Here is a 19,340-nt window from a genome sequence, read left to right as displayed (position 1 = left end):
ATATTTCGAAGCGTTCAAACGTACACACATACCTGTCGATTATCGGAGACGAAGTAATCAATCATTCTAGAAAAGGCGGCTTTGACAGTCGCTTTGCAAGCGGATTGTCCTCCTCCCAAAGCCTTTGCAACTCACCCACCAAAATTGGCTTGAGCAGCGTCCCCAAGCTCTCCAGTCTTGCAAGAGCGATGTCCGCTTCCCGGCTTTTCGCTCCCTTTGGCACAGGCCAATTATTCCATACATCCAGTGAAAGCCGGGGTACACTTTCCTTTTGGTCCGTCACATCGAGTCGGACGTGGCGGCCTATCCAACTGCCTACTGTGCTCCGCTCGCGCCTTCGATCCGTCCACACCTCCGCGAGACCGCTCCTTTACCCCCACCTAACACAATCCTCCGCAAGACGCGCGACAGCATCCATCTTTTTCAGGCCCTCCAGCCTCAGATCCTCCGGCCGTTCCACCCGCCGCTGGAATTCCACCAACTCATCTCCTCCAAAACCGCCCAGCTTTTCTGAGCGCATGCGCAAGTTATCCCGTGAGTACGGATGGTCCGCATTGGGAATATATCTACTTCTGTCAGCACTTGACTTTCCCTTCTGCTTTGCGGCCGTTAGGCTATTGGGTGTTGAGAGGATCGGACACTATGAACATGTTGTCGTTGAGTCTATGAAGAACATCCTCAGGCCAATTTTTGGCGCCAGAAAGGATACAACAGAAAACCTTTATGGGGGTGACGTTGCAATGGCTACAAGCGTTGAAAGAACTGCATTAGATCATGGAGTAATGAAGGCTGGAGGCAAACCCGCCGGCGAGGAAGCTAGTGCGTCTCTTTTTAGCTCTCTATCCCCGTACTCGACAGCAAATCTCAATGACTAACGCTTTCATTCGCTTCTTTGCAGGTATTTGGACTCAGCTGGCATTAGCCTATGCAGTGCATAAGAGTCTAATTTTCCTTCGAGTTCCACTCACTGCCGCTGTCACCCCGAAAGTTGTAAAAACCCTAAGACGCTGGGGTTGGGATATTGGCAGGCGGAAACCGAAAAGTGGGTAGATAAGATTCCGCTCAAAGAGGTCCAGCTTTTAAAGAGTCAGGAGTTGGCTCGAGCAATGACGTGTTGCAAAAGCATCCCAGTTCAAAATTCCTCATGGGACATTGGTCCTCCCATCCCAAGAGACCAAAATATACCGCCATAGAACCGCCTATTGCCCCACTCATTACACAGACATTTTGAGCGACACTTTGACATACACATTAGACCTTTCGTCATACCTGCAAACATCTCCTGTATTTATCCATATGTGTACTATAATATTTATAAAAAGAGATCATGGAATCATCTGCTAGATTCGTGCATGCGGCCGCCTAACTACACCAAAGATCGATATTCGCTAACCCAGCGACCAATAAACGCCGCGGTCATGGCATCACTTTCGAGCTTTGGAGCTTCCATACACTGGATTGATGAGGAACCACAAAGATCCGTTGGGAAGGTTGGGGTGTAAGGGGGCCGGCTAAAGGGCATATCGAAGATCAAAGGCCATATCAACCGCAAAAAACTTGCCACAACCCCTATAAATAAACTGAGAGAAAGGGAAAAAAAAGGAACGCACAGCTCGTACTAATGGAAGTAAGCCCAGAAAAGCGAATCACCACTCAGCCATTATTAAAATGGGATGTCAAAAATTCTCGAGTAGAACCAGAATCGTAAATCACATATCAATGCTGTCGTTAAACCGCAAGACACCAGTCCCTCTCATTACGCCATTGACGCCTGTCGGCATGCGATATGCCCACTCGGTTCTAACCGGAGCACCGGGTCGATTTCTTTCGCCGGCTTCATCGGATGTGTCCGCCACGAGAACAAGTCCTTGTTCTTTGATGGATTCGACGAGCGCAGGCATAACATTCTTTTACAAACACAGTGAGCAGGAGATAAGAAAATGACCTAGTAAACATTCCGGAGACTCACCAATAGACTTGAGCGACACATTAAACCCATGAAATTATTGCTCTGGGCAATTCGAGCCGCTTCTTTGATGGACATCGAGGCGCGTCCGCTACAGCGAATCAACGGCTGCGAGGTTGAATCCCGTGTTAGGTCGCGAATCTGCCCAAGGTCATTGCAAAGGACGACAGGAACTAATCAAAAGGTCAGCAGCAATCCAAGGCAGACAAATCCCTTTAAGAAACATACAATTCGGCTGCTTCCAATTCAACGCAATACAAATGTTAGGATTGTACGAGGTGAACACAATGGAGCGCATAAAATATGGGTCATTTTCTTTGGACGCTCTGGCGTGATGGAACACTTCGGCGAGAATAGAGTCGGCAAAAACATTCACATCAGTTTGTGGCCCAAAACCAAACTCTTTTTCATCAGCGATAGAGGGGTATAGGATGCAAAGGTTGACATGAATATTGGTCGGAAGGTGCCCAAGAACTTCTCGCAAAGGTAGAAATGATGTCGCGAGGACTCGATGGACATGAGCTAGATCATCGATACTCATTGCATCTAATGAATGAAGCAAAGCCGATTCACTGGACTGCATTTGAGCGTGACGTTCGTTCCCCACAAGCTTGAACTGTTCGTAGGTTAAGTGGCAGATTGGAATTTCAATGCCATGATGGTTGACAGTAAATTCTGGGTATAAAACCGGAACATTGTCCGCTGTCAACTGAATAAAGAGTTGAACATAATCTCCCGATAAGCTCGAACCAGTGACTTGCCCATTATGATCGGAATCTAGAGAGCTAGTGGCCTTCCAATAGGTCGCAAAATGCGTTATTTCAAGAGGCTCTCCGTAGTACGGCTTTATCACCTGGAAGCTAAACTTCATTTCGCCGATTGGCCGTAACCTTGGATCAAAAAGAGGCAGACAGTAGGAACCCGAGCTTCGGATGCCTCCCGTAAAGAGATCCGGCAGAGCGACTGTTTTCGCGATTACCTTAGAGCCAAATGTAGGGAAGATCTCAAACTCAAGGGCAAAATTGTCCAGCCGGTCAATTTGGAACGATATAGCCCTGGAATCCTCTTGCAAAGGCAACATGATATTTCGCGGAATCAGGTCTGACATCTTGGATGATATGATCAGTCTGGCAGCAGCGTAACGACCCGCTTGGTAGAACAGAATTGGCTCCGACGGGGCTGGCTCAAAGCAGATCTGGAGGAATGTTTTGTTATCCAGGAAATTATGCCCGTAACGGCGTAGTGGAATAATGGGGGGAGGCAACGATAAGTCCGGAATACCATCGCCATCCATTCCCCCGGGACCCGGATGTTCTGCAAGAGCTGGAGAAGTCATTGAGGCAGCGTCGCGGAAATTGGGTCCGTTGAGGGTATTGAGCCTTGGTTGGGAGAGCCTCGAGCTGGTCTGTCTCGACCATAAAAGGATCATACATTCTAGATGACCTTCCCAGACGGCATAATACATCGCGGGGAACCCTTTTTCATCCAGAGTGTCGGCATCAACACCACTATCTAGGAGTGTCCGCAGACAGCTAACGCATCCTTCACTGGCGGCATGAAATAGTGGGGTCCATTGGTAGAGCTTGTCTTTTTGATCAAGGTCCGCACCGTGACTTTTCAGGAGGAGGATCACTTCCGGAGCCCGACAGGACCGTGCCACCAAGTGTTGCGGGTATAAGCCTTCAGCATCCGGAAGTAGTTTGGCATTTTGTTCCAAAAGCATGCGTATGATCGGTAAAGATGCGTGTTGGCATGCCAAGTTCAAAGGAATATGATCCGAGTCTGATGCTGGATTGATACGTGCATGGTGGGAGAGGAGCTGTTCCACGCAAGAGAGCTGGTCTCGAATAATACTGTGAATCAAAGGAGTGAAATTATCATGATCCATGAAATCGACAGTGGTTGGCCCAGCATTAACGAGAGCTCGAACCATTTCAACCCGGCCGTGCATGCAAGCATAATGTAGCGGTATCCTCCCGTAAACATCTGGGTGTGAAACGTCAACTCCGCGCTCCAGCGCAGCTCGTAGGACAAATTCCCGTCCTGAGATAGCTGCTTCATGCAAACAATTTCTCTCGTTGATGTCATCTTCAGCATGCATATCCACTAGGCCTGTATCAAGAAGTAGTGTAAGGATCTCATCCGGGAATTCATTTAACGCAGCTAGAAATATGCGCGTAACCCGGGTGCCGGCATCCTGGGAAGACTGCAATTTTGAGATCCAGTCCCGCAATACTGAAAGGTTTCCGGTGGATGTGGCGTGAAGAGCATGGAAATCAGCATCATCCTCTTCGGGAACAATGTTGGATCGTTCAACAGTATAAGAAGTATCAAACTGTATATTTTCACCTTCCGCCCAAGCTTCTAGCTCCAATCGTGCCGTAGTAGCACGATCCGAGAGATCCCTGAGGACATCACGGTTAAAACACGGTTGCACTTCAACTGCGCGCTGAAGGTAGACCTCCTTTGTGCGAGACTGGGTAGGGTTAGACATGGCACACAGCAATAAAACCACAGAACAGGACACAAGAGACAAGTTAAAAAAAAAAAATGTACCTTTGATGTTTTATCCCACTTACACACAGTTGAGTTAGCTTCCTTCTACCAGGGAGAGCTCCGCGGCATGTGAGAAGGTGTAACGAACCTTCTTTAAAATCTTTGAAACTGCAGTTTCATTTACTTCAACAAATTGCTGGGCGAGATTTATCTTCATGAGTGTGATGATATCAAAAGGACAGGGCGTTCCAGCTTACTTGGAGCTTATTCAGATCGCCATCGAACTGCTGGAAACCTTCAAATAAGGTGACAAAATTGGCAGGCGTCTTCGAATTTGATACCGACCGTTTGGACTGAACCACTCGTTGCTTATCAAGTAGGGTTTTTAAGCGTAAGGAGAACTGCCACAGCTTTGCGGTCAGGAGGCTGCCGCAAAAGAAAAGAAGTCAGGCACAAAGGAAGGACGAACCTCAGCCTCCTTTTGTAAATAAAACACATTGACTTTTTCAATCTCCCTCTCCTAAGTTAAAAAAAAAAAAAAAAAAAGTCAAAAAAAGAACAAAGCACCGTGGGCCGTTTGAGATCATGAACAACATGCTCGCGGAGCAATGGCGGGAGGGAGTATTGGACATACAAGCCGGAAGAAGAACACCTCCTTGTTCGCCCGAAGAGCGGCCTGCGGATCAAGAGTGTCCGACGCAGGAGACGCACTAGCTCCCTGGGCTGGGATCGTTGGGGTCGCGCTCAGTTGCTTGATAAGCTGAACAATAGGCCCAATTCATCAGCGACGTTCGCCCAAATACGACAAGATATGTCGGCATCCGGAGACACTTAAAGCCAAAATAAAAAAATAAAAAAAAATTTCTGCAGGATCTCACCTTCTTGAGGGCCTTATAGTTGAAAAAGCTGGCCGCATACTCGGGGAGGTCGAGCTGGCGCCGCTGGATATGCTTTCCGAACTTCCTGCGACATTGAACATTGGGTTAGTGACCGTTGAATGTGGGATAACATGGGAAAGCCATCGCAGCTCTCCCCCGAAACAACCTGCTGGAATAGCTTGCTCACATAATGTCCCTCAAGCTTGATCATGGGCAGGGCGTCGGGGTGGTTCTTGTTGACGGGTCCGAGAGAACGGCCCTTGGAGTAGGAGGCGACGGCCGCAGCAACAGGGGAGACGGAGGACAGCGCGTTTTTTTAGAGAACCGGGCGAGTCGACAGGTCCTTGCCAAGGGCTAAGTGCCAAAGTCAGACTGATATGTAGCTAAAGATACTGCGTGGAAGAAGATGGGTCAGCCAAAGCAGTCAAGGCCATGGCAAGATAGCTCGGGGGGGAAAAAGAGGCGCGGCGGGGAGAGGGGTGGGCAGGGAGGAATTATTATAGCAGAACGAAAAGATAAGCAGCTAGGTGAACAGCGCATGAGATAGCATTGATGGAACGTCTAGCTAAAAGGGTTAGATGGAGACAGGTAGCAGAGGGCCATACATTGGTGCAGGGTTGGAAATCGATCCGCATCTTTTACGTTCAAATGGGAACCAAACATCCACCCCTCGGGAGCTTCTCGTGTCCGGAAAACCTATAGGAAGCGGTTCTTTCTAGCAATCTACCACGGGTGCCACGGGGTAAGTGGGCAGCAGTTGACAATGGGGGTTTATGTGTTTATCTTGTCCGATTCTAGCACCGGATCGGATGGATGTCAACGGAGTGCTACGATGTCGTAACGCATACACTGCGGGAGTGGCTGGATCTGGCTGCAGTTTTGATGAAGACAGAGAGAATGGAACGGCGGATTGAATCGGATGGAGTTTTCATCTTAGTAGGGGAAGCCTTTTTCTTTTTTTTCTTTCTCCCCCCAAATTTTCGGCTCTCAGGTCTTGACGTCGAAGCTTCACTTTTTTTTCTTTTCCTTTTTTTTTTTTTTTTTTTTTTTTTTTTTTTTTTTTTCCTCCCCTCTACGCTTTTTAGCCTGCATGGAAGCTCTCCGACGGGGTGACGATGATGCCGGTTCGCCAAGACCCTCACACGCCTCCTCGTCCTATCAATCCGCCATCCGCGCGCTACGGCCCCTCCCATTGGAGCTCGACCGCGAAGCAGCATGCCACTCCCGGGGCGGACCAACGAGCACGCTTCGTCGTGTCTACATGTATCGCGGCCAGCGCCGTGTGTCCTCCGGTCGTCCATCCATCGATCAATCAAAATCACCTGGCCCTGTCTCCTTACCCGGGGTTAAAGCTACCTTGGCGGCGTTCCTGGAAATACTCAATATCTACGGAGTACAGGACCATCAGCACATTCGATTCGACGACGGCGAGGTGCGTATCCGCAGCCTCGACTTACTGTATCCGGCGTTGAGGGTTGGCTTGGGCGAAGGTTCTCGGCCAGGTGTTCTGTCGTGTTATCCCTGGAGCCAATTTCTTTTTCGAACTTCGGCGAGTAAAAGTCGATGTCGGGGCCGCTTGGCTACATGGTGAAGCCCGTTTTTCAACGCCCGGCCGGAGCAAAAACTTAATCTAGCATGACATCACCCCCCGTTTGCCTGTATATATATAGGGCCGGGTGAACCGTAGATACAAGGAGCCAAGTTGTTAAAATGTAAACTATTGTTTTAAATAAAGAACACACCCAGACAAGTGCTGTCCGGGAATATTAAAAATATGAGATGTTCCCCCCCGTTATTATCAGCCGCTGCCATCAGGGCTTTACAGGGAGAAATTTCAAAGTTGAAGGATAAAAAAGAAAAGAGATATTTAGATGGCATATGTACCATGTAATAATAAACACAAAAGTGGAGCAATGGGGTCAGAAACTTCGTGAGCTTTCATAAAGAAACCAGGGTTCTAAAAGATATGATAGATATGAAAAAGAAAAAAAAAAAAAAAAAAAGGAGAATGGGCCAAAAAGGAACGGGGACAACAGGACCAAAAAAAAAAAAAGAAAAAGAGACGAAAAGAAAGAAAGGTAGGGAGGGGGAACGGGGGGGACAAGTTCCGGGATATCAAAGGAGGTCAGTGACGAGGCCAAAGCCTAGCACAGTGTCAGAAAGCACTCAAAACTGTTTCGGAACGGCAACAACAGAGATACATTTATAAAAGCAAGTTAAGCAGGCGACTGTCAGAAATTCTGCGAGATACCCGCATTTCCCTGTTGTGGGAATACCGAAGGGTTTTCAATGCGCGTGTTCCGTCTTGCTTGAACATCCCGGATCACGGGTTGCACATTGCTATACGCACTATCTCCATACGGCCCTTGCTGCCCTAGCGCATCGCTATAGTATGGGTTTTCTTCATAATAATGAGTCCCAGGGGGGGCACCGGGAGGCGAAATATCATCGGAGATATCTGAGTGATTTGCGACGGAATACCCGGAAGAAGCATTAGAAGGGCCCCTATGTATATCTCCCCTGTTGCCGGACCTCGCAGGCAACGCCCCGATGGTCTCAGAGTCACCAGAATCCGGTCGATGGCCATTGTCAGCGTAATGGCCACCGTCGTCTATCGGGGAGACGGGCCGAAACGGCTGGCTGCTTCCATTATCAGAAACCGGCATGCTTGGGCCAGTGGAATATTTCCGCGAACTTGAAGTTGCGCCCCAACCACGATAGCCGGAGTTGCCATCTTTCGGCCCGGACGAGTCGTTGAAGTTTCCGGTAAGGCCGATCGCAGGAAGGGTGGGATCGGTGTTCGGGTTAAATCGATATTCTTCAATTTCCTGTTTTCGCTCTTCTTCGGCAATCTTTCTCGCTTTCCGCTTTCTCCACCAGAATAGCAGTGCTATAATTATCAAGGCCACAGACACAACAGGGACCACAACGGCGACTGCGATCGTACCGCCCGCAGATAGTCCCCCTCCATTACTCGGGTGCGACGTGGAAGTTGGTAACGTTGAAGTTGTGCCTATAGTCGGAGAGGCCGGATTATTTTGTGGTGGGGTTGGCGTATTGGGATCAGGAATGGGTGGCAAAGTCGACGTTACTGTCGTTATGACAGAACTCACCCTGGGGGTGGATTGCTGCGGCGGCGGCGGCGGCGGCGACGGTGACGGGGGTCGTGGTGACGATGAGGGTGGTGGTGGGGGACGAGAAGGGGAGGGCTCCTGAGAAGAGGTCGGGGTGGGTGGTGGTGGTGGTGGTGGATTATCGGTGGTTGGCGGCGGCGGCGGTGGAGGTGAAGTTGGTTGCTCTGGTTCCGATTGCGGTGACGACTCCGGAGGAGGTTGAGTCTCTGCAGGCGGCGGTGGTGGTGGGGTCTCGGGTGGAGGTTGATCTGGAGGTGTTGGCTCGGTGAGAGAAGCTGTGCAACGGGGTTGTCAGGACAATCAACCACAGAAGACAATGGGACAAAACGAATGGACCAGGCATACCCTGTGGCGGAGGAGCATCGGACATTGCGGGCAGTTCTGGACGGCGTAACCGTTTTCAGCACAAAAAGATTCCGCAACAGAGTGAAGCAATGGCACCAAAAGAAAGCTTGGTTGAAGGTTCACAGGCACTAAGAAGTCAACTGTGCCTGAAATTGATCCTCCCTTCCACACAATCTCCAATCTGCGATCGTGGTCTTGACGCAGTAGTGGCTACCAGAAGATAATTGATGAGGCGCGATCCCAGCTTCGGAGCTTCGTCTATTCAGCAGCCGCGCGATTGCGTGTGGTGACGACCGGGGGAGCACGCTATCATCTAGGCACGAAACGGGTCCAGGGCGGCAAGGCACGATTTCATCAGCCCGGGTTTGAGAGGCTGATATATTTTGTTTCTGGATCTTTCTTATCTTTCTTTTCTATTGTTGTTGGTGTTGGGGAATAATTACGTATGGCTAGGATGGGAGCAATGACGCCAAAGAGGAGCGCTGCTTTGTTGTCGAACTCGGTGCTGTTCCTGAATGATACTGTATTGATCAAGATCTGGATCATCAAACGGCGGATGGTGACAAGGCAGCCTAGGATGAAGCGGGAAAGCAATGTCTCAATGACGGACCGGTCGGAGGCGAGAAGCGAATGGAGAGGAAAAATAATTAAAATAAAAAAAATAATAAATAAAGAAAAGGGCACTGGAAAGAGTGAAATGTGAGTGGGCTTGTTGCCCAGCACCGGCCGCAGAAACGTTGTCGGGATCGATGAACGGGTGTTGATTATTTTCAAACCAAGTTGATGTCGAGGAGGCAAAGCGAAAGGGAGATCTCCGGACAGGAAGCAAAAACGAGCGAGAATCCCAGACGCCGGGGTCTCTCAAGTGCGATTCTTTACAAGTCACGGTATGGGGGCTGTACATACCAGCAATCCATCCATGCTCGTACAGAACACGGAGTTCGGAGGAGAGTCTGACAAAAATAAATTAAAGTAAAAATTTCTTTTGCGGACCCTTGGGCTCCTCCTTTCAACGATGATACCTCAAGGGTCCTCCATTCACTGGACGAACCGAGCTGCAACGTATTGCCATTGCTTCGCCTCAAAACAACAGCAGCCAACCGCGACGTACTGATTTTCGGATTTGCGCCTGTGGGAGGCTGGATTTGTCGCCGTTCCGTACGCCGTTAGTTACAAGGAGCGAGCAAGAGACCCGCTCATTTAGTGGAGTTACAAAGATCCCCATGAGCGAGTAGTTTGTCAAGGTGACAGGGGAAAAAAAAAAAACAAAAAAACAAAAAAACAAAAGGAAAAACGAGGGTGGCTTATCATTTAACTCTTGTACTCCGTAAAAAAAACGAAGCCTAATTCTTTAAGTACGATCGTGTGCTCATACGTTCCAGCAGCACGGAGTTTGCATGGAGGAAGCAACCGCTGTTTTACTACGGATTCCTTACTCCTCTGACACAACACGCACTCACTCGAACCCACACAGGATGGGAAATCTCCTTTTTTTTTTTTTTTTCTACGGACATGAGAGCGAGAAATGCCTGGCTGGATAGGGTTCCGATAGTGTTTGTATTCAGTATCGTCGGCCACCCTGGATTGGGACAAGCAAATACATCCCGCTCGGCCTCACACCTCAAATACCGTGAATTACAGGTACTTTTCTGGAACATTACTTACGTAGTGCCGAGGTGTGTCATTGGGTGAGCCGCATTTGGCCAATCTCGCTCTTTGTCGGCTTCCCAACTCAACCTTCCAACGGGCGCGGGTTCTTGTCTGACTCTCCAGTCCCAAAGAGGCGTTTTTTTTTTTTCATATTTCCTGTGTTGCCCTGACTCAGGCGCCCCAACTCACCTTGGGACAACGAGGATCCCATCTCTCGCAACAGTCGGGTCTTGAATTAAAAAAAAAAATAAAAAATAAAAAATAAAAAAATAAAAAAATGTGCTTCGACTGGCGATCTCAAGCTGTCTATTGCTAACATCCACCATGGGCAAAGTTGGCCTAACAGATTCAACATTGAGAGCTCAGTTAGGTTCGGCTCGCAGGGATGAAACAGACGCCTTTTGTCGCTCATTCTTGGAAACGCGATATTGTTGCTGAACGACCCCTCTTTTGTGAGGTCTGTGTCACAGCTACCATACGAAGGCCTCACCCGCAAGTGTCAACACCTTTCGCCCAAAACTAGTGTTTCCTCCATGTTTCAGGCCTGCATACTCTGTACATGAACTAGTTAAGACCTGTCTCTCCTCCGTACCACCTAAACCCTCTTTAAGTTTACCCTGTTTATTTATTTATTTCTTCACCATGAGCCACTTCCTATAGACATGCCTATGTTTAAACTGCTCTCACCATATATAAGATGTCCGCTCTGTACATAAATGATTGACTGCCGAAGCAGCAGATCGATGTATACCCACACCCCCCCAAAATTGAAAACCGAGTTGCCTACAGGAATCCAATCATCTCAAAAAAAGAGAAGGGGGGAGGGGAAGTAAAAGAAAAAGGAAAAAGGAAAAGGAAAAACGAAAAGGGAACATATCACCAACTACTCCAAGTCTATTAACACCAAGTGTCACTTAATGGTAGAAAACGAGAAAGGTTGAAAAAAACGAGGCAATTATGGTATTTTCCCGAAGATGAACAATCGCGATTATGGTGAAATCATCATACACCCGCAGGAAGACATACAATGCTCATTAGACGGAACACTCAAGCTGTACATAAAGGGGAAAATAACCGAGATCCAAGCAGCTTTAGGTTTTCATGTCCCAGGTAGGGCGGAGGTTCGAAATAATATCATCTTTGGTACCAACTGTCTGGGGTGGGAGACGGCTAATGCGATAAGCTCCGGTGCGAATGCTATAAGATTGCGCTGCTGAGAGACCTGTTCTGTTACTGCGAATGCTGCCTGCATCGCTGCCGGAGTCGGCATTCTTGAAGCGGGGAGGAGGCACAAAGTCTAAGGCAGTAAAAGTCCCAGATTTCCTCAACGCATGCCTGAGGCTGCCGGTTAGCTGGATTAATACTAGAAGTATGGAGCAGACTTGTACTTACGGGCTAGGGAGCATAGCAAGGTCATCATACGATGATGCGAGAGGAACATGTGCTGGAACCGTGAGCATATACGGTCGCACACCACCCTGGGGTGTTTCCGGACGCCCTTCTCTACGTTCACGCGAGTTGGCGCCGGGAGCAAAGTCGATCGGCAGAATGGAATCGTCCTTTAGCTTATGAGGAGTGGGAAGAATGTGGAGAGGAGATGGCGGGGGTAACGGTTTTCTGGGACCTCTGACAGGAATGCGACCTGATGCGGATGAGAAAGCACGCGGTCCACTCGAAAATGAGGGAGTCCCGGAACGGCTTGAAGTACTGGGCGGGCCAAAGCCTGGACCAGGGCGTCGATATTGTACAGGTATTTGCGGCATTCTTGGTGGTGGAGTCATGGCTCTGCGTCCTTCGGGTTGTGCAAAGGGACGTGGATGTGCGTAGTGTCCCGGGTCGCCATACGGGTCAAACGGTCCGTAATCAGCTCCGCCAGGACCGTGATCTTCGACATAGTCATCTTGGGGCTTCGATTCATCAAAATATTCTTTGTAGAATGATCGGATACGATTAGCTCGCTGTTCTGGGTTATCTGACGGATCTTCCGGCGGCAAGGGCCGGATTCCCACGGTCAACCGGCGCGTATCAATTTGATAACCTCCATCATAGTAGTGATCATGCGGATCAAGTGTCGCCCTGGCAGCTTTGTCATTGCTAGGTGGTGCGGTTTCGACGTCCTGGATATTCAATTGCGGGACAGGCCTTTTTGGAGCTTCCGACTCATCTCCATAGTCACTCTTATCGTCATCAATCGGAAGCGAAATCCTTGGTGGTTGCGAAGGGCTAGGATAACCAGTAGCTGGTACCTCTGCTGGGGGAGGTGACTTCGAGGTGTTGTCTGGGACAGGTTCTTGTATCTTTGGCTCGTCCAGCGGAACATCCGCCTTTGTTGTTACCGGCACCCTCCCAAGATCATTTTCCGGAGACCGATCGTCACCCCGCTGGATTAATGCGCCTAGGTAATTATTACTTTTCCTGAGCACCGAATCGTCTCTTTCAGAACTACTACTCGAGCTCCGATCACCGTGACTTGAGACGGCTGTTGGGACGGTAAGTTCACTTCGACCATGGAAGGTTGTATTTCCCGATTCCGATGCGGAAACTGCTGTCGCATGATGAGGAGGGTGGCCAAGGTCACTTTCGATAGGATCCAATTCGATTGCTGGCGGGGATCGAGACATGCGCTGGGCGTTTTTCAGCAAATGTTGATTCATATCATCCCCATAGGGATATTTAGAACTGGGCGAATTATGGCTAGACGCATCGTCACCTCCGCGTTTGAAGCTTGGAGAGCATGATCGTATGGAGCCGCTATCAGCGGTAGGGAAGGCAGACGCATGGCGATATTTGTCATCCTCTCCATGTAATGACCTTGACAAAGAATGGATCGACTCATGGGATCCATGCAGGCCTGGGGGAAGTAGATAAGGGCTATTCAGCGTCAGATCCATAGAAACACCGTGCCCGCCACGACGAGTGGATTTTTCAGCCATGGATGGCCCGGTGCCTCCATTCCCGCGTCGATTGTTATTACTTCCCGAGGGCACAAAATCTAGCCCAAAATCGAGTGACTTGTGCTTATCGTTCGCATCCTCAAGGCGTAGCTTCTTGACATGTCTGCGGTGCAGGAAAAAGAAGGCGATGAACGCGCAAGTCAAGGGAATTCTAAAGATCAGGTTAGCTCAAATCTTCTAATTGCTTTTTACTTTACCTCCTAGGGGGAAATTGTATCGGGGTTAGGACGTACACTGCACCAAGAACGATTGGTAGGGTCAAAGTGGTGGTGCTGTTAACAGGACGGGTACAGACTCCGGTGGTATCGTCCGGTCCACAAGTCTTGGTCGGTACAGAAGAGCTCGATGCAGCATCTGCTGGGTTTCTCTTGACCAGCGAAGGGGGCTCCAGGGCGGTGAGGATGATGGACCGTTCGACAGGTATGGCGAGGGCGCGAGACACCAAGCGTGAGGGGTCGCGATAGGTGTGACGGGCCATCTCTCGTCAAAAAGGGTCCTTGGTACAAAAGACCAGTTATGTCAAAAAGGTCGATTCAGCGTATGTTCTATGCTCTTGCAGATTGACGCCTAGTTGGAACGATCGAAGGGACTGATGAGTCGAGATAGAAGGAAAAAGGGGACTCTGGAAGCAGTGGCTGAGTGGGAGCCCCAAGTTTCATGTAAACAGATCGACCTCTCTTCTCTTCTTGAAGGTACATACAAAGATTGTGGGAGCCAAAAACAAAAAAAAGAGTGAAATGGCCGTAGTGAGGGCCTGACTACTCCGTACTATGTCAAAAGAAGGACAAAAGTTGGATTGAGCTCGCGAGAAAAGAGTGTAAGGATCAGAAATCCATGAGAAAAAAGGAGTGCCTTCTGGCTTTTGCCCCTTGGCACGGTCGTCTTGGGGGAGGGGACGGCAGAGAAGGGACTAGCAGAGCGAAGGATGCAAGGACAGGAAACGAGAGAGCTTCGACATTATGAGGAACATAAACTCCTGTCGAAACAAGGGAAGAAGCGAAGGTGAGAGGTTTGGCTGAACTGGCACGCAGGAAGGGGAACCGTGAAAGGGGAGGAGGTCCACGTTCCAAACTTGGCCAACATTGCTTGAAAAGGCTTGGCACCAGGGCTCTGCGGCTGCTGATTGGCTGGTGCGCGGACAGGGGCCAGAGCGCCAGGGCCAGAACCGGTCTAGCGCAGGGATACCAGCCAATGGCATGGGCGCGGTGCCTTCGTGGTGCGGCAGCAGCGACTCTACTTGCAATAAAGGACAGCAGCGGCGACCCGCCCTGCTTGGGCAGCCTTGGCGCCTTCCCACCGGCGGACAACTCACCGTCACACCTGCATCTGCACGGAGATGCTCGCTGGCCATACTGCGTAGAGAGGCAGAGACTCAGATATTTGGCCGAGTGCTTACCTAGGACCGGTCTGATCCAGATTACTCCGGGTCGACAGGAGGCATCGACATGGCATGGAACCGCACAGGTACATGATCTAAGGAGCTAGATAATTAATAATTCTTCAGTCTCATCGGAGAGCCTTTCTTCCGTAATATATACTGTATGGAGCACTCTGTACTCTGTATAGTGTTCAAATAATGGCGCTACGCGGTGGGAGCAGATTCTTGCGTCCATCTTGAGCAGACGAGTGTGAAAACTGCCACAGAAGCCCATTGTGTATGTATGTATGTATGTATGTATGTATGTATACATACATACATACATACACACCCTGCACAATATACATATGAATGTCAACAGTTAGGAATCAAAAACAAGCCGGCAGAAGCAGCCACCCGTTGGTGGCGGACAGAGTGCTGCTATTCTCAGTAGTGTCTCACAGTTCCCGTCTGTGAGGCCAGGACGGTAGGGCTGAGCGACAAAACACTCCAGCCACAGATGCCAAGACAAACTAACTCACTCGATAACCAACTAGTTGAGCAGGGAAGAATTTTTTTTTAATTCTTATTTTTTTGTTTTTTAAAAAAAATCATTGGTGATTCGTTAGGGAGGACGGAGTACTCAGTACTCTGTACCAGCAATGTTTTCGGTACAATTAATTTCCCAATGTCTGGTGTGATGTTGTTTTTGACTTTCCGTTTCACCTGAAATTATGTCTTAATTGCGAGAGGTTTGTTGGACGCGGAGTGCGGAGGTCTCCGTACTTTACTCCCGGATATTTCGACACCGCCACGCGCCCGGCTGTCTCGTCGGTCTCGGCAAATGCCCGTGCCGAACTCCAAGACACCGAAAACCTACTGACATCATCAAAGCACTGACAACCCGGGTTCATCGCTGACATGGTCGGTAGGAGAGAGAAAAGTCCTGCTGGTCACTCCTCAGCTTTGGCACCAATTCGTTCGAGTAGAACGATGCGCCGTGTGAGAGTCAGGCCATTCCTCCCCTTTTTTTCTTATCTCACGAACTTGGGCCCACTTGTAGGCTATTCTTCTAGCAGAACCACTAATCATCCCCATCTGTTACATTCCAGAACCACCGATGACTTTTAACGACCTAACTCTAAAATATCAATCCGATTACGGATATTTGCCACCTTCCCCCTCATCCCCATTCTAGAGTTTATATGTAAAGTGACGGGATGCTTGTGATCCTCAATTTTTTTTTTTTTTTTCATTCAGTGAAAAGTCTTCTTGACCTCACTGTCGCCTCCCTATAGACATAAATATAGATGGGAACATCCGTTTCTCGTTGAAATTCCCTCTACTCTCTATTGAATGTGTATATAGCTACATACATTCGTTACCGAAAAGTTTACCCCGAAATAGTATATACTACTGTGATTTCCAATCTCCCAAGTGCATTCTCACTTTGATATCCTTGATCACTGCCATTTTCCAGTCGTAGCATTGCTCGAAAGGTCATCCTGGGTGGTGAAACCAAGTGCGCAATCTTCTCGCACCGTCCGCACTTCGTGTGAGGATGGATACCGTCTCTAGGGACCTTGAGAAGGCCGAGCAGCAGGCCGACCGTGGCCATCTACCTCCTCCGTTTGAGATAGAATCACGACGGTTGTCTGATTCCTCCATATCATCTTCGAGAACCAGTGGTTCCATCTCTAGCATAGATGGCACAGATATCTTCAGGGCCCCAACATACCGAGACTTGGAGCGGCATCCTACCGCCCTAAGTCGCATCGCCACCCAGCGAAGTCAGCATAGTGCGACAGTCGGGGCAAGCTTTCGGTCGAGGACCCCAAAGGGACCTCTGCCGGCCTTTGGGGCAGGAAAGCCATATCCACCACCACTACCGGAAAAGGAAGAGTATGTGGTCGAATTTGACGGTCCGGACGATCCCTTACACCCTCAAAATTGGAGTATGAAACGAAAGTACGTGAAGGCCCCTCCACCCCCCCGGGGGTCGATATTATATACCCAAAGCTCTGCAGAGAGACCGGTGAGCTAACGATACTTTTTCTTCTGGAAACTAGAGTGGCAACTGCCGTAATACTTGCCTGGACGACTATCATCTCATCTTTTACCAGCAGCATCTTTTCTACAGTGACCGGTGACGTAGCCAGGGTATTCGGGGTGTCCGTTGAAGTTGGCATTTTAGGATTGTCACTCTTTGTCCTTGGTTACGCGACCGGCCCTATTATCTGGGCGCCTTTGTCTGAGCTCAAAGGACGTCGACTACCGATCGTTTTGAGCATGTTCGGATTCACGGTTTTCCAATTCGGCGTTGCAACCGCTAAAGATCTCCAGACCATCATGCTCTGTCGGTTCTTCGGAGGTTTCTTTGGAGCCTCCCCTGTAGCCGTAGTTGCGGCTGTCTTCTCCGATATGTTTGATAACCGCCTCAGGGGCCTCGCCATCACACCGTTCTCTATGACTGTGTTCACTGGTCCGCTTTTGGCGCCATTCATTGGTGGCTTTATGGCTGAAAGCCACCTCGGCTGGCGCTGGACCTCGTATCTCCCTGGAATCCTGGGCGTCAGTGCATTCGTTCTTAACTATTTCTTTCTCTCAGAGACCTACCCGCCCGTCGTACTTGTTCAGAAAGCGGCCGAATTGCGCCGTCGTACTAAGAACTGGGGAATCCACGCCAAACAAGAGGAGATTGAAGTCGACTTTGCCGAGCTTGTTCAGAAGAATTTCAGCCGACCCCTCAAAATTCTGTTTACGGAGCCTATCGTTCTTCTTCTCAGCATATACACCGCTTTTATTTATGGTCTTCTGTATCTTTTCTTGACAGCCTATCCCATCGTGTTTCAACAAATTCATGGTTTCAGTCGGGGCGTCGGTGGCCTCCCGTATTTTGGCATGATTGTTGGTCAATTCATCGGTGGCATGTCCATTATCCTTTCACAAGGATGGTACACTCAAAAACTTGCTGCAAATAATAATATCAGCGTTCCCGAATGGCGTCTCCCTCATGTTATTGTTGGAGGCATCGCATTCGCGGCTGGTTTGTTCTGGTTTGGTTGGTCCGGCTATAAAGCGAGCATCCACTGGATTGTGCCGACGCTGTCCGGCATCCTGACGGGATTCGGGCTCTTGGTCATCTTCTTACAATCTATAAACTATATTATCGACGCATATATATTATTGTATGTCTCCATGTTGGCCTTCTATTTTGTTTGATTCTGGCACTTATCGTCAAGTATGCGCGCTTACTGACTATATCACAGCGCTGCCTCTGCCATTGCTGCCAACGCGCTTCTTCGGTCACTTGCCGCTGCAGGATTCCCGCTCTTCTCCCGGTTTATGGTAAGCTGCCCGTTTCAAATTCCTAGTTCTTGGTAGCTAATACTCACAAATTCTTTTTAGTTCAATGCACTGGGAATGAACTGGGCTGGTACGCTCCTTGGCTGCGTTGCGGCCAGTTTGGCGCCAATCCCACTTATCTTCTATCTCTACGGCCATCGGATTCGTGCGAAGAGCCGTTTCACTCCGCAATTTACCCCAGAGCAAGAAGTAGATTATCAACAATAAATCCCTTCGACTAAGAACCAAACAAATGATTTAAATAGACTCGGAGGTGTTTTACGGTCCCACTGAGCTTTGAACTTTACTAGTCTATTTTCGCCCACTTGACGTTATCTGCCATTGCTTGTCATCGCATGCTTTATTCTCTTGAAAAATCCCTCTGCGTTGAGCCCATCATGAGGGACATGGACGTGGAACTTACACTATATACTACTTTAATACCTGCTGCTTGTGATACCCCTTAGTTAATGCTGACTAGCACTGAGTCAGCAATGAGATGAAAGTTTTATTTTTACTGCTAGCTCTTTATAAATGTATTGGATCCTGTTTTGATTTGTTGCAACAGCTGCAGGGCGACAATCCCACATGGCATGGAAAAGAAGTGATTTCCTAGTAAATGCCATTTGGGTAAAGTTTCCTTTCAGGAAGGTTGATAGCCTCCAGGGAATAAGAGATCTGTTTTTGAAGTTAATTCGTTTTAAAATTTATCATGTCACTAAACTCGTAGGGGAGCCAGACGTTTGGTGGATAGATCCTTTATAAGATAACTTTTTTAAAAAGATACCATCGGCTGGAGTTGAGAGACCATCCTGACGCGCCAGATTAAGCAAATAGGTGTAAAAAACGAGAGATGGGTTTATCTGGTAGCTTTTCTATCTTGTGTTCCAAGGTGATGTGTAGTGTGTATGCTATTCAGCTCTCACAACTACGCATTGACCATGTCCTCAAGTTCTTGGTGGACATGAGGCAGCCAGTGGACCATAAGTACACATTAGTTCCCAAAATTCTCCCAAATCAAGGTAAGAAGGTCTAACATATACAGCATGCACATATGTGAACAGCATGGATATGTGATTAGCGGCTAATCCTTGAGATAGACATCATACAATCCAGGAATCTCATATTCAAATTCCATATTCGAGAGAAGGGGGCCATGGATTGTCGTTTCTCGACCATCAAGACCTTGCCACTGATACTGGTTATGCCTAAGCT

General features: G+C 48.9%; 6 protein-coding genes across 6 annotated transcripts; 3 read left to right on the top strand and 3 right to left on the bottom strand.

Annotated features, from left to right (window-relative positions):
• Positions 1-39: 39 nt before the first annotated feature.
• Positions 40-1,194, top strand: D8B26_003640 (uncharacterized protein). The gene is made up of 2 exons (XM_003068139.2): positions 40-819; positions 899-1,194. The coding sequence occupies exons 1-2, from the start codon at positions 189-191 to the stop codon at positions 1,048-1,050; spliced, it is 783 nt and encodes a 260-aa protein (XP_003068185.1). The 5' UTR covers positions 40-188; the 3' UTR covers positions 1,051-1,194.
• A 129-nt stretch (positions 1,195-1,323) lies between these two features.
• PHO81 (phosphate system positive regulatory protein pho81) lies at positions 1,324-5,774 on the bottom strand (the record flags this gene model as incomplete). The annotated part of the gene is made up of 10 exons (XM_066124214.1): positions 1,324-1,907; positions 1,970-2,139; positions 2,195-4,442; positions 4,523-4,540; positions 4,611-4,658; positions 4,720-4,863; positions 4,932-4,982; positions 5,097-5,222; positions 5,341-5,425; positions 5,734-5,774. 10 exons carry the CDS (start codon positions 5,772-5,774, stop codon positions 1,710-1,712), a joined length of 3,129 nt encoding a protein of 1,042 aa, XP_065980293.1. The 3' UTR covers positions 1,324-1,709.
• Positions 5,775-7,571: 1,797 nt separating this feature from the next.
• Positions 7,572-8,844, bottom strand: D8B26_003638 (uncharacterized protein; the record flags this gene model as incomplete). Its single annotated transcript, XM_003068141.1, has 2 exons — positions 7,572-8,749; positions 8,820-8,844. The coding sequence occupies 2 exons, from the start codon at positions 8,842-8,844 to the stop codon at positions 7,572-7,574; spliced, it is 1,203 nt and encodes a 400-aa protein (XP_003068187.1).
• Positions 8,845-10,707: 1,863 nt separating this feature from the next.
• On the bottom strand, positions 10,708-14,403 carry D8B26_003637 (uncharacterized protein). Its single transcript, XM_003068142.2, has 3 exons — positions 13,657-14,403; positions 11,862-13,574; positions 10,708-11,804 (listed from the first exon to the last, which is right to left on the bottom strand). Exons 1-3 carry the CDS (start codon positions 13,899-13,901, stop codon positions 11,561-11,563), a joined length of 2,202 nt encoding a protein of 733 aa, XP_003068188.1. The 5' UTR covers positions 13,902-14,403; the 3' UTR covers positions 10,708-11,560.
• On the top strand, positions 14,349-14,908 carry D8B26_003636 (uncharacterized protein; the record flags this gene model as incomplete). Its single annotated transcript, XM_066124213.1, has 2 exons — positions 14,349-14,425; positions 14,566-14,908. The coding sequence occupies 2 exons, from the start codon at positions 14,349-14,351 to the stop codon at positions 14,906-14,908; spliced, it is 420 nt and encodes a 139-aa protein (XP_065980292.1).
• Positions 14,909-16,341: 1,433 nt separating this feature from the next.
• D8B26_003635 (uncharacterized protein) lies at positions 16,342-18,353 on the top strand (the record flags this gene model as incomplete). Its single annotated transcript, XM_003068143.2, has 4 exons — positions 16,342-16,748; positions 16,850-17,968; positions 18,050-18,128; positions 18,189-18,353. 4 exons carry the CDS (start codon positions 16,342-16,344, stop codon positions 18,351-18,353), a joined length of 1,770 nt encoding a protein of 589 aa, XP_003068189.2.
• Positions 18,354-19,340: the final 987 nt, after the last annotated feature.

The sequence above is a fragment of the Coccidioides posadasii genome, chromosome 2 (genome assembly GCF_018416015.2).
Source record: "Coccidioides posadasii str. Silveira chromosome 2, complete sequence".
Classification (NCBI taxonomy): Eukaryota; Fungi; Ascomycota; class Eurotiomycetes; order Onygenales; family Onygenaceae; genus Coccidioides; species Coccidioides posadasii.
Note: the sequence above shows the minus strand (reverse complement) of the source record. Positions and strands in the feature narration are given on the sequence as shown.

What these genes read in the sequence shown, in the direction of transcription:
- D8B26_003640 (XM_003068139.2), top strand. Translation starts at nt 189, where the DNA reads ATGTCCGCTTCCCGGCTTTTCGCTCCCTTTGGCACAGGCCAATTATTC. An exon ending in ACCCGCCGGCGAGGAAGCTA is followed by an intron (nt 820 to 898) that starts GTGCGTCTCTTT and finishes GCTTCTTTGCAG; the next exon opens with GTATTTGGACTCAGCTGGCA.
- D8B26_003637 (XM_003068142.2), bottom strand. Translation starts at nt 13,901, where the DNA reads ATGGCCCGTCACACCTATCGCGACCCCTCACGCTTGGTGTCTCGCGCC. An exon ending in CCAATCGTTCTTGGTGCAGT is followed by an intron (nt 13,575 to 13,656) that starts GTACGTCCTAAC and finishes CCTGATCTTTAG; the next exon opens with AATTCCCTTGACTTGCGCGT. An exon ending in CTTGCTATGCTCCCTAGCCC is followed by an intron (nt 11,805 to 11,861) that starts GTAAGTACAAGT and finishes CGGCAGCCTCAG; the next exon opens with GCATGCGTTGAGGAAATCTG.